Below are 13677 nucleotides of genomic sequence, written 5' to 3'. Positions count from 1 at the left end.
CGATATCACGATATTTTTGACCAAATACCTCGATGTCGATGTTGTGACGATATTGTAGGGTTGACAATCGGTGCTTTAACAAAATGACTTCACAATTAGATTTTAGATAAATAATCATCAATAATGTGGATATAATGACTAAGTGGGTAAAAGCAAATAATAGAACAGCTAGAACAGTCTGGTAAATGGCATCACTGTACTGTAATGCAGCCTTTAAAACCAGGAAAAGACAACACTTAAGCCATTTACGATATCTAAAATCTAAGGCGATATCTAGTCTCATATCACGATATCGATATAACATCAATCTAGGTTGCGTGTTTATTTATGCGAAGAATCTCCCCTCTAAAGTCGTGTCCACAAACACAGAAGGAGCAAAGGTCCCTAGAAACGCACCAAAACGATAAAGCCACACACATGAAAAGATATTCCCCGTTTCCCACAATGCAATGTCGTCCGCAAAGGCAATAAGGGAGAACGTTCAGGTGTCTTTCCACTGCTGGAGAGGAAAACCCTGCACCCTACTCTGTGGACTTTGTTACTACAGTAGTGTTCACTGCACTCTGCGGGAGTTCATCAATCAGCTCATCTTCTCCCATAGGAGAGCTTTGTCCCGAGTCTTCCAGCTTAGAGACAATTCCACTTCTACTTCATTGTTTGTGGACGTTTGTCAGCAAGATCAGTGGTTCGCAACACCCAATTAATCTGGTCCATCACGGCGATTAATTGAGTACACCGGATTGAATTGAGAACAGCTGATCGTGTAGTTTAACCGGTAGTTTTTGGTTCGCGATAATCTAGAAAAAGATAGATCCACGCACAAGGCAAGTGGTTAGATGACTGGGTTTTCTACGGATATAGACATGGCGGCGCTCGGGTCACAGCAGCTCACAGAAGGGCAATATGGCTTACAGATAACATCGTGACATTTTTAAGCTATGCTGTAACATGATATATATCTCAATATTTACATATTTTCTCAAAAATAAACTTTATTTAACCCTTTGATCATAGCAGCGTGATCCTCTAAAATGAGAGGTAACATAGCTCGTATGATATTTCAGAGGGCTCAACTTCTCAGAATGTCCCGACATTGTGAGCGACGCTCCGAGGTGGTCTGCTATTATTCTGAAGTGAAATTAGTCCGAGGAAACGGGACGTTTCTCAACGCCACTCTGAGGTGATGTTCTGTCATTTGGAAGTCCGATCAGTCCGCAGACTTATTAAGTTGGACTAATTGTTCACACAACTGAAATTCAATCTTTCTGTGCGATGGTAGGCAGGCATTAGATGAAAAGAAATTGATTTAATTTATTACTTAATATTTATCCATTTACTTATTGACGGACTGACCGCCAGGACCATTTCACACATTATTCAGTAAGTCCGTCAATCCCGTCGCCATAACGCCTAGTATATACACACGTACAGCAAAACTACATGGGGGCTAGGTTCTCTTTTTGGAAGTGGAGGCTGGCTTGACTCCAGTGTTCTGCACTGGGTGGGGTTTTAAGTAACGGAACAGACTCGTGGTACCGACACCTCTTAGGAGCGATCATTTTGTGGCATATTTTGCAATAGTAGTCTGTTCCACATTGTGAAACCGAAACCCCTCAATATTATTTACGGGCTCTGGGATTTTCCTCCATTTTGAATTGGCATTAACCCAGGACCAGTGGTTGTTGGTGCCATTTCTTTTCAAGACTACATTTAATGTAGAACAAACCGCGCCCTAGCTCACAGCTGTTTAAGCTCGTTTCTGTGCACAACAGTAACCCTACTGGCAGAACGGTGTTAAAAGTATTAACCATGCCAGATGTGACCGTGTGTCTGCCCTCAGGTCAGGAGATCAAAAACACCCATCTATGGTCGTTGTATTGGAACAACTCAATTTCATAAGGACGGCGGCTCGTGCAAAATATTTGACCATTTACTCGTTTTTACCGGCTTCACATTCTCTGCTCTCTTCTAAGTCAATGTGTGTGTGTTTTTATGGACGTTTGTGACAATGACAATGCATTTTGCAATTGTCAATTTGCAATTTTGTCATGCAATTTAAAACGTGCATTTTGCAATTAACTATTTAATATGCAAAGTGGCAATGCTACTGCATTTCAATTAACAAAAATTTAGATGAAAGCTTAAATCAGTTTTTATCATTTCATTGTTCCCTTCTCTTTATTCAAATGGAAAACATTTTGCATTTGTCAATTTCATTTGCAATTTTGTCATAACGATGTAATATGCATTTTGTAATCGACCGTTTCATTTGCACAGTGGCAATGCAATCTCAGTTCAGGTTAAATTATTTTGACTACAAATGTTAATGAACGTAAGAGGGTCGAAGCGGGTCCCCACCAGCCATCTGGGAGGACCACTCTACTCTGCCTCTGATTGGCCATCTCTAACCCGAACCTAAACCAACCAACGAAGGCAATGAGTACCGGAGGCAAAGTACAAGTTTTGCGGACTTTGGCCCACAGGTGCGAACATTCGTATAATACATTAATGCTACAGGGTTCATACGCATTTTAACCAATACTTTTCCGGCAAATTTCCATGACTGTGTTCCTGAAAATGTCAGTCGACAGCATACAATAAGAATAAAAAGCTGTGTTAAAGTTTACCCTCAGAGGTTTAACAATAAAATGAATGACAATTTATGTGGTTCATAGAACGTTGAGGTTAAGACGACATGAAATACATTTTTTATTAAATGATTTTTGTTTTTTAAATTAATCCCATATTATGCGGTGTTAAAAGAAATTCCATGACTTTTCCAAAACTTTCTGGGTCTTTTTATTTTTCCAAAACCTTTCCAGGCCTGGAATTTGCATTTTTTTCAAATTCCCTAACTTTTCCAGGTTTTTGAAACGTATGAACCCTGATGCCAACATGGCCAGAGATGAACTTGATGCAGCTCAGCTCAGTTCAGAGATTTGAGACGAGTTGAAACTTGCAACTACTTCAACGTCCTGAAACCTGCCAGTTTACACCAATGCGACTAGACGGTGCATCATCTTCATAGCAGCGACTCTGTACTTCTGTTCTATTTTTACTTTTCAGGCTGTTCTGTAGCTGAATATCACATGTAGGGTCTTAAAATATGAATGAGGATAGTGAGATGCTACAGTTGCATTTCAAAACTTATTTCTGATTCACGGTTTCGTTCCAACGCCACCCGCTCTCTTCAGTCACTCTCTAGTTCACTCGACCGTATACAGACCGTTGAGCCTGCCATTTCGACCAGCTGACAGTTTGTAACTCATTGATATAAAACCGTTAGTTGACTTGACCAGCTGACTTCGCTATTGGCTGTTAAAACAGGTGATGTGCCTTTCGTTCTAAAAGCAGGCACTGGTGACTTGACAAGCTGAGTCGCAGGCGCCGCCATTGGCTGGCTTGCGTTGAGCTGAGACGGGCCAGTTCAGGCCGCTGCAACGTTTCCCTGCAACGTTCTAAAACAGTTTTGTCTTGTTGTGAATATTTGGTCTAAGCTGGACTCAAAAATGCTTTAGCAGATGACGTGGACCGAACATCGGCAACTGATGTCTGGAGGGTAAAAGAACTTTCTGCCCCAACAGGCCTTGACACCACAGGTGTTCAGATAAAAATGACACAGGCATTACAGGGTCTATCAGTGGTGCGTAGACTGGGGAGAGTGTAGGTGGCTCCTAACACAGCCTGTGTTCACTAAACGGGGAGCGTCATCCAAAGTAATGTCCGGCCTTGATGAGAGGACCTGTTAAATTGCCATTTGAATAAAGAGGCCAAGTAAGCGCGGTGACCAAGAAAATGTAATGCAACAGACTTTTTGCCGGCACATTAAATTGCCATTTGAATAAAGACACCAAAAAACCATGGCAATGTAAAATGCAATTGATTGAGCTTACGTTCAAATTATTAGTCAAATTAAAACTGAATTGTGGATGGCATCGTAACCATGCATATTAGTTAAAGCGTAACTCTCGCCAAAATGCAACCTAAGGTCTTTTTGTGAATGTACAGGAGTCAAACTTTCATTTAAAAGCATATTTAGGACGGAAACGCCACTTTTAAGATTTACCGTATTTTCGTTTTTCGGTCAAATGGCCTTTTGAATGGGAGTGCTAGGGGCACTTTTATGCTAGCCTCAAAATAGCTGTTTTTAAAACGCTAAGAAGGCTCGACACAACATGAAACTTTGCTCCAAGTATCACCAGGGGCTCTACACCGTAACGAAAGCATTAACGTTGTTTGTGTACCCAGAGTTTACTAAAAAAAAAACTCACGTTAGCAGTTGTTTACACCATCCGCCATTTTCCCAGTCAAAAATAGGCGATCTCCGAATGCGAATGAATGGACTCCATAGGAGGAAATGTCATTCTTATATGAGGCTCCTTTTTCAACTGCAAGGTCAATATTGTGTTTCACTAACGACAAAACAACGAATTATCCGTGCATTTATATGGAACTAAGCTTTAGGAGCTTTCCATCTTTACTCTCCTCCCTCGACTATTTTTGACTGGCTCGATAGACGGCGACCGGAAGAACAACAGCTACAGTGAGTTGCTCAAAACCTTTTTTAGTAAACTGTGTACACAAACAATGTTGTCAATGCTTTCATTAAGGTGTAGAGCCCCTGGCGATACTTGGAGCAAAGTTTCATGTTGTGTCGAGCCTTCTTAGCGTTTTAAAAAATAGCTATTTTGAGGCTAGCATAAAAGTGCCCCTATTACTCCCATTCAAAAGGCCATTTGACTGAAAAAACGAAAATACGGTAAATCTTAAAAGTGGTGATTCCGTCCTAAATATACTTTTAAATGATAGTTTGACTTCTGTACATTCACAAAAAGACCCTAGGTTGCATTTAGCAAAAAAGCACATTTAAATTGCATGACAAAATTGCCAATTGAATTGCCAAAAATACATTGGTATTTGAAAATAAGTGCAAAAACTTCATAGGTTTTATGTTTGCACCATAGAGTAGCACTTTTTGTTGTATGTACTTTTAACTTCTGATAAAAGTCGATTCTAATTCTGATTCATAATTCTAGTACACAAGCCTAAAACGAGAGTTGCGCGTTTACTTAACCATATTAACCATAAGTAGGTGATGTGCAGTTGCAGCACCTTGTTGACTTAGGCAAGGTTCATCACTTTCACACAGCGAGGGGTTCATGCATTTGCATGTTTTAAACTCCTAGCCCACCAAAGAAACATCACCAAACATTCCTGGTAGGCTATGAGGAAAAAATAAAAATAATAAAATAAATAAAAAACTGTACTTCAACTTAATGTTTCCATGTGTATAAACACCTTTACAGGAACAATGCTGAGGTTAGAAAAAGTTACTGGTGACAATAGTAGTAAATTGCCAAGTGTGATCTTTGCAGACCGTTAGACCTCAATAAAAGCCAACTATGGTTGAAACCTAATGCCACTTAAGCACACCTGTGTTTTATGTGGGGTAAGACTGAACGGGTGTTCAGTCTTTCATAAAGAAAGCTAAGCAGTGTTCAGCCCACATTCAACCCTGGTTGGGACCAGGGTTGATAACAATAATCCATTAAGGTTGATAGGTCAAGTTTTTCCACGTCACCGAGGGGTTTGAATGTTCTGCACAGCCTGCGTACATTAAGACTATGATTTAAAAAAAAAAAAAACATTTATTTAACCTCGATGTAACTAGAAAAGCCTCACTGAGAGAGGCAGTACAGGCATTATGGATGCTACTCTCAGGCTTTTAGAGCAGATGGGCTAGAGTTCATGTCAATCAAAAAATACTGACATTTTCCTCTCTCTTTTTTTATTTTTTTTATTTAAATTGGTTGGACTACTGCCTCACATCCACCACTACAGCAGTGAGGGAACAGAGTCTGGGTAGAGCCGCCACAGTTTCTTTGGTACAACCTGATAACGGAACCACCCTTAAGACCTGGGATTAACCTTAAAAAACCCTATAAAGACTAACAGCTTAAACTTTATTAGACAGTGTTCTAACTCTTCAACGTGCCAGTGTTCTAAAGGACAGAAGCCACACCGGTGAAATAATTAATTAAAAGAAAAACCCGAGCGCTTGCATTTTAAACAATTGTGTCAAATACACTACAGGTCTTACATTAAATTACTTGGGGAAATTGAATTAAAACTGATAAAACTGCATCAGTTAATTCGATACATGCTGCATCAGTTAATTCAATACACGTGACCTTTGCCTGTTTATTAACAGGGGAATGGTGTACACTGTAGTGAAAGGCCATTAATGTGGCTGCTTTAAGGTTTTCAGAGGGCGCAGAAAAGAATTCCAACTGTGGATTCACACTACTGAGGGTTGTGAACGACTCTAAAACATTGTGTGCATTATTGCTAGCAAATATGTTAACGTTGAGGGTGTTGTGCAGAGGGAGAAAGGGGCATGTTGGAACAGCATCTAATGAGCCATTGGCCTTGGCAGAGTTTCCTGTCAGACTGGGTGTCTCCTGCCGTGATGCTCCCTGCGATCATGCCAACAGCAAACTAACAATCTAGTAGAGATGGTGAGATTGTGCGAAAAGGCGAGAGCAGGCTGGACCAACAGGATATGCGTTTTATACAATACGCTCTGAAATCTGCTTTGCCTACTTTTCATTGCGTTTGTTTAGTTTCCGGACCAGTCATATTTTTCTTTAAAATGTTTTTAAGATAGCATTGTGTTGAAGCCAACTCATTATTTTCTGTGGGTGCAACAAAGACTTTCATCAAAGAAGTGATTGTGGCTGTAACAGAAGACGCAGTTATATTCATTAGAGGGTGGGTGATGAGTGGGTCTGATTTTAAGTCATCTGTGTTAAGATCAGCTTTTTAACTTGGACTACGTAAGTGAAGAGTTGCCGTGTTTACGGCTGGTAAAACCCTCAAATGAGTCACTTTGTCACTGCCTGCTCAACTGGAAATGTATGCAAGAGAAAATGAATGAGAAAAATTTGGAACCGAGTGAAATGAATGTCAAAATTTAGAATAACGCAAACGCCAACAAAAAACGTTTAAATGTCTTTAAGCATATGTTTAATTAAATGCTGCAAAAGAACTTGTCAACATTATCTTGACAAAATCTCTTATATAAAAAAAAAAAAAAAGAGCCCTTGCTCTTCCCATGCAGACACCTTCTTTGCATGTATTGCAGACTGTCTTCCCTGGTGTTGGTTGAGTGTTAATACTACCATACTGTATACTTTTAGACCTTACCAAAAACACAATGCTCTAAAAAGTATATTCCTGCACAATCCTGAACCAATGTTTCATTTAGAATGTGCTTGGTTAGTTAACGTTACACAGCCTCTTAAAAACTCACTTCATTTCAAGTTGCCTCTCTTCTATTTAGCCGTCAGAACTTGTGCTTGAATGATTTCTAAACCATTTGGCGAAGTCGGTACCATTTTAGAAGTCGTTTTCAGTCTTTGTTTGCTGTGTGAATGTACCGTGGCAGACCTGACTTGTTTGCCACCCAGTAGAGTGACCGTGGAAACGTCCACATACTCATCATAGGTATACCCTTTATTCCAGTCCTGAAGGACCAATATTCCTCAGGTTGTCGTTTCCAATAACGACACACCTAGTCTCCATCTGCTTGACACCAGGTGTGGATCATTAACGTCACAGTCAAATAGCACGGGAAAACAAGTGTTAAGTAAGGAGGGAAAAACAATGAAAATATGTTCAACATTATCCAGTTTGGAGAGGGAATGTTAATGAAGACAGACTGCAGAAGAGTCAGAGGTGTGTAATCAGAGTGAGTTGGTCAGCATTAAAACAGTGTCCCAACAGAGAGAGCCTGTTGTCCAGTCCCAACAAAGGAACAGAATAGCATGGTTGCAAAGTTAGTAGTCAAATTCCCCAAGGACGTCTTTGCTTCTGCAAGACAGACCAATTGTATCAAATTATTTTATTTGGGATTTTCTGTTCTTTTAGGGTGCCTCCTGAAACTTTTAATGCTGTTTGGCTTCATCATTCCAACAGGAATAAGAAGCTTTATTTGCTTTTGATTTCCAATTTGGTGTTTTATTGTTTTGTTTAAAAAAAAGGGCACTGGGGTGTGGGTTAGGGAATAAAACAATATCTAATAGTCCTAAATACAATACTGAATGAATATATGAGCAATTGGTGTCTGTAAAAAAAACGTCGCTTGGCTGTTTGCTACTAACCTTTCATGTTAGGCTTGGGTTTGTCAGTTTGCTTGCCTGTGGGGGTTTGTGCCTGCTGGCCCTGGACCCCGGAGGAGGCCCCCTGCTGGGCTGCTTTCTGTTTCAGCATGGTCCAGTCAAATGTGTAGTCATACTGGTGGTTCAGAGTCCTACAATACATAGAAACGCCACATCAGCCCAATATTCCCAACAATCTGCTGTTTGAAATTGGTTATGGAAGGACAGCAGCATAGGAAATAAGGAATGAAGCAAGGAAAACAATGGCAGGGGGAAAAGATGCAAGAGATTGGAGGGCAAAGTCAGACAAGAAGAGGTGATGGCATAGAAATCAGTCCTCCCTTAATGTAGCTTGCTTTGTTCATGTGTTTATACTACAGAAATAGCAGTATACCAACAGTGGAATGACAAGAAAAGGTGTAATTGATGGCCACTGTCACTGGACAATGAACTGGAGCAGCCTTTAATAACTACATTGTAAATTTGCTCTTACACATTTTCTCATAAGTAGCACAGAAGACAGACCTGAATCAGGGCGGGCATCAAGACTGGCCACAGCAAAATGGATTTTTTCCTTATGTATGTGTAGCATGTGTATGCGTTTACCTGAAAAGGATGCGGAACAGTTGGCGCAGGTACATGTAGTCTGGAGCCTCCTCAAAGCGTAAGCCACGGCAGTAGTTCAGATACATAGCAAACTCTGCTGGGAAACCCTGGAAACATGAATTCATACAATTAAGTTGTGTGAGTGTGGAGTGAGATCACTTTTACCACGGTGACGGTTTTAACGTTCTCTTACCTTACAGAGGACCTCAACAGGGGTGGACATCTTCTTCTCTGAGATCTTCTCATACTTCTGCTTCTTTGTTGCAGCCTGAGAGAAACACAGATACATTAACAATGCTACTAGCGACACACTAACACGCCAACGTTTTTTTATACTCTGACAACATTCACTTTCGCAACAAACAGTATCTGAGTTACTATTTCTGCAGCATAACAATCGTGTTGGCACCACAGCTCACTGGCTGCCGTTGTAGTAGTTTAGTAACCCTGTCAACGGAGGGGTGGATTGAGAAGTGCCCATCTCCAGAAGAAAATACACCTGCTAAATGACATGCAAAGCTATGTAAAGAGGAGGTCGACCAACTGGAGAAAAAACTGAATTAACTGAACACCGTTTGGCAAACAAAATGGGCCGTCAAGTGCTTTGAAGACCGGTGTACGGATACAGGTGTAGTTTTAGACCTCAAGACGGCGTCAAAGGAGCGGGTCAATGACATTTTGTGCTCTATGGCCTGAGCAGCTATGTCGGTCTCCGTGCTAAACGTAACCGTTACATTAATGACCCACCGCTCAGTCGGTCCTTGGTTCTCCTCAAAGACACAGACAAAACAATGTATTCATTGGCGTTGTGAAAACACAGAAAGAAGGGACTCGACGTGAAAGTTCATCATGCGTCAATATCAGAAGATATGGGTGATAAAGCGAGGGAGAAGTGAGAGTGTGACGGCGATTAGCTTCGGAGCGAGTAGCGACTCTAGAGCGATAGTGAGAGAAACCAAGTGTCTCCCCTGTGTTTTCTGACCACGGTGGGAAATCTTTAGCAGGAAAAGTTAACCCTCTCCTTGATTTCATGTCGTTTATGGAGAAGGAGAACCAGGAAATGAGTCGGGGGAAATGCAACGCTACCCAGACACGGCCGAGCGACGTGCGTCGCTGCGACGTGTAGTTACATTTTTAGAGAGGTGCGTGTCAGGCTACGGCATCGATTCGACAAAGAAGCATAAAACAGCCTTTAGGAATGCAACACTGGCCTTCAACAAGCATACAAAGAATCACAATAACCCACTGGAGAAGAATAAAGAGCACAAGCGGCTTTATGTATGAACAGCCTGACTATCCTCGCCAGTTTCATCTACAGAGAAAGATCTCTCCCACCTGCCCTTGGACACACTAGCCTTCTCTCTTCAGTTAAAAAGAGAAGTGAACTGTGGTGTTGACGATGTTTGGCAAGTGAGCTAGTGCATTTTTTTTTTTTTTTTTACCTAAGTTAAGTGTACCACGGTTATTAAAAAAAAAAAAAAAATAGACTACTGGCTATCCTTGCTGTAAATACAGCCTAAATGTATAAAATGGTATTTGCTGTGTGTTACAGGTACACTAGAGAGCAATCATCTTGCAACAATGTTGCCCAGAATTTGCAAGCAAGCAGGAACGCAGAAATACACTAATCACTCTGCAGCACCATGATTCAGAAACTATCTGATGCGGGTCTTGAAACGAGAGAGATCATGGCCGTTAAGTGGCCACAAGTGCGAAACCTCTCTCCAGGGCTATTGGCGGACGAAACTTAGTGACTGGAGAGAGCGTTAAGTGAGGAGGGAAAAACAATGAAAATATGTTCAACATTATCCAGTTATCCATTATCCAAGTGGAGCAACGTCCTCGCCAATACAAGCGACCCACCTCCACCGAGACAAGAAATGTAAAGGCTACAAGCAGTTTTCAAAGTCATCCTACTGATGCTGGACAGTTTTTCAGTGGTCGCACAATAAAAAGAGAACATACAAATGAATGTAAATAAATAGTCAAATATGTAATCAATGACATGCTAGCCTTTGATGAAAGAATAAATATGCTAGCGTTCCATAGCAACTGCCTTGGCGGCCAGTCCAGGAGGGACTATTTTATTGTAAATAGTGTTGTTTATTAATAAAAATCTATTTGAATTGTGATGCGACAGTTGGTTATGTTTCCATACCTTTAATCCCTGCCACGGCAGACTGGTTCTGTTGAAGTACATCAGCACGTAGCCTAGTGACTCCATGTCGTCACGGCGACTGCACACAAAAACAATATTGATAAAATATAATGTAATAAAAACAGTAGTTGTGAAGTAACAGATGCAGGGCGTCACCGCCTCTTTGACATATTTGTATTCATAAATATTTATTATACATCATATACACATTTCATGTATTACTGTCACGGAAATTGAAACATTTAGTGAGAAGCTGTTGCACCAATGTAAGACCGGGATAAACTGCAACTTCCAAAGATTGCTTAGCTCAACTGAGAAACCAGTTCCCATGTTTTCAAATGCCACGACCATTTTAATTACTGGCTTTATTTCTAGAAACATTTATCTTAAAACAGGGGACACTGATTTTCTTTGAAAATTGTCCTTGAGAATCAAATTAAATGAATGAATTGATGAATGAATCCAAAGGAAGTGAATGAAATGAAATATTTGCACAGACCTCTGTTCAATGCCCAGGTGTGCATTGATGGAGGCATAGCGTGCTGTGCCAGTCAGGTTCTTGTCTTCTCTGTAGGGGATGTGCTGTCGTGTTCGGTTGTCTCGGTACTTCTTCGCCAAACCAAAGTCAATAAGGAACAACTGACAGAGAGGGAGAGAACACATGGTGGTTATTTGTCAGTGACGTCCCACAGAGCACTGACAATCCAAAAGTTAAAATCAGAAATTAAGATGCCCAAAATTACACATTTTAATTAATTTTAGCTGAGTCCTGCTACATAACATGCATCTCTCAACGTTATCGCATTGATTAAGGAGATCCTTGTTACATTACCATGCACAGGGGGAAAAGTGTCATATTAACAACTAAAATAAAGTCACTTATAGCTTCAATGCGCTAACAGTAGTATTACACAATTAAGACCCAATGAGTTCTGTGAAAGCTGCATCAGACTGATTTTTACCTCCCCTTGTACAGTATGATAGTGATGGTGCATTGTTTCTTTTAATAGTTAAATAACCTTTTCAGAGGTTGTAAACATACTACTACTAATAAGTATACAAAATGAAATTATTCACACATTTTTGTCATGAGTGTTAGAGCCAGTCAAATGCTCTGTTTAATGAATGAAAAAACAGTTTAGTAAAGAGGCTATGAAAGATGGTAATTAGCTTATGATTTCTGCATACAAAAGATTCAGCAGCTGAATACAATTAGCACTGTGCTGATTGATCCATTGTAGATTGAATGAGGTTGGCTCGTTTCACACTTGACTCATTAAGCTGCCCAGTTTCAACTAACCCTAACCCTAAAATGTAATGGGTGCCTTACTTGTCCAGTTTTGCAGCTGCAGTTTAGCTTTCCTAAAACTAGGTTGTTCACCAGTCGGGCCATTTTGATTGACATTAATGCCACTTATTTACATTCTTGTAGAGGTTGAGTTATTGTGGGTAACCGTGTTGCAGAGTCGTCAATCAAAATGAAAGATGCCATTTGTAATTCTCATGGCCCTGATACACCAACCCGATTTTCGGCCGTCGGACAGTCTGGCGAGGTCAGTGACTCGAGTCTGTTCGGTGTGTTCTGTGCCGTCATCAGCCGGAGGCCTTCATTTTGGCCTACTTGACTTGCTGGGTCGGAAGGCGGGCAGTTGGATTCAGTGACCAATCTGATTGGTGGAGCGCTAACCCGGAAATGAAGAGCGGGATGAGCCTGGCGAACGCCTCTCAAAATCTGACGAAAATCTTTTAAACTGAAACCATCTGAAATGCAGACAGATTCAGCAACTGCGTGGCCTATTTCTCGCTTAAAATGTTTTCAGAAGCACGTTTCTTCGTAAAATATGAGATCGTATTCTGAACGAAGCCGCCATTATGCCCGGTTGTAAAATCCAGACCCACGTGACGCGTTCGGCCAATCAGCTGAGGCACTTTTTTGACCAACTTGGGGAGGCAGTCAGTCCAACTGCCCTTTCTGCTGACGGTCGGCCGTCGGGTTGGTGTGTCAGAGCCTTTATCCATCTGCATACATCCTCAATCATTAAGACAAGCCCCGTTGATCCATAACCCATAGCTCGTCAATGTTTGCCAAATCCGTCACTGTGAAAAGCAATGTGTTTCTGGTGTAAAAGTTAGAGCACACCTCTGCAGTGCAATGCTGACAGTTGAATCTCATGTTAAGATAAATGTCACACACTACCACCCAGGAGTTATGCTATTCAGACTGGTGCTATTAAACAAACAGCAGGTGTTGGTCAATATAAGGTATACACGATCTCTACAACTAGTGCATTTAGTGATCGTTTCATTAAATCATCTTCAACCTGAATTCAACCCATATGAAGGTCATATCTCACAAGTGTTCTAAAACAAACGTGACAAGAGGGCTTCTATCGCCATACAGTTAAAGACCAGAATGAATATGGATGTGAGAACCTACACTGAAGCAGAACGCAGTCAAAGCCAAACTAAAGACAACTGATTTACAACCCTTATAGTTACTATCAAAAGGAACACAACCAGTAGTGAAACGGAAGTTGAAAATCCCCTGTCCTCAAACTAGACGCATTATTAAAGAGAACCCCTATTGGAAAAGTGTTTCAAACACACTCAAGTGACCACAACATGGAAACTAAGACAATAGGATACTGCCACTTTGCACAATGTTATGGAAATTCCTTGTCCATGCACAATAGAACATGCTATGACCAAATGTGACCATACCAGACAATCTGGAAATTCTGGTAACTTAAGATA

General features: G+C 40.9%; 1 protein-coding gene across 4 annotated transcripts in view; it reads right to left on the bottom strand.

The window, feature by feature from the left end:
• The window catches only part of csnk1a1 (casein kinase 1, alpha 1), a 34016-nt gene that overhangs the window by 615 nt on the left and 19724 nt on the right, over positions 1–13677 (bottom strand). For 2 of the 4 annotated variants that reach the window (XM_078261037.1, XM_078261040.1), the window contains 5 exons: positions 11423–11562; positions 10924–11002; positions 8959–9033; positions 8766–8872; positions 8163–8311 (listed from right to left, as the gene is read on the bottom strand). In XM_078261037.1, the coding sequence (XP_078117163.1) occupies positions 8163–8311; positions 8766–8872; positions 8959–9033; positions 10924–11002; positions 11423–11562 (550 nt within the window). Of the gene's footprint in view, positions 1–8157; positions 8312–8765; positions 8873–8958; positions 9034–10923; positions 11003–11422; positions 11563–13677 lie in introns of those variants that run through there. The other 2 variants (XM_078261039.1, XM_078261038.1) reach the window with 2 other exon arrangements.

The sequence above is a fragment of the Sander vitreus genome, chromosome 10, assembly GCF_031162955.1.
Source record: "Sander vitreus isolate 19-12246 chromosome 10, sanVit1, whole genome shotgun sequence".
NCBI classification, from domain to species: Eukaryota; Metazoa; Chordata; class Actinopteri; order Perciformes; family Percidae; genus Sander; species Sander vitreus.
The sequence above is the reverse complement of the archived record's forward strand: the minus strand, read 5'-3'. Positions and strand labels throughout refer to the sequence as shown.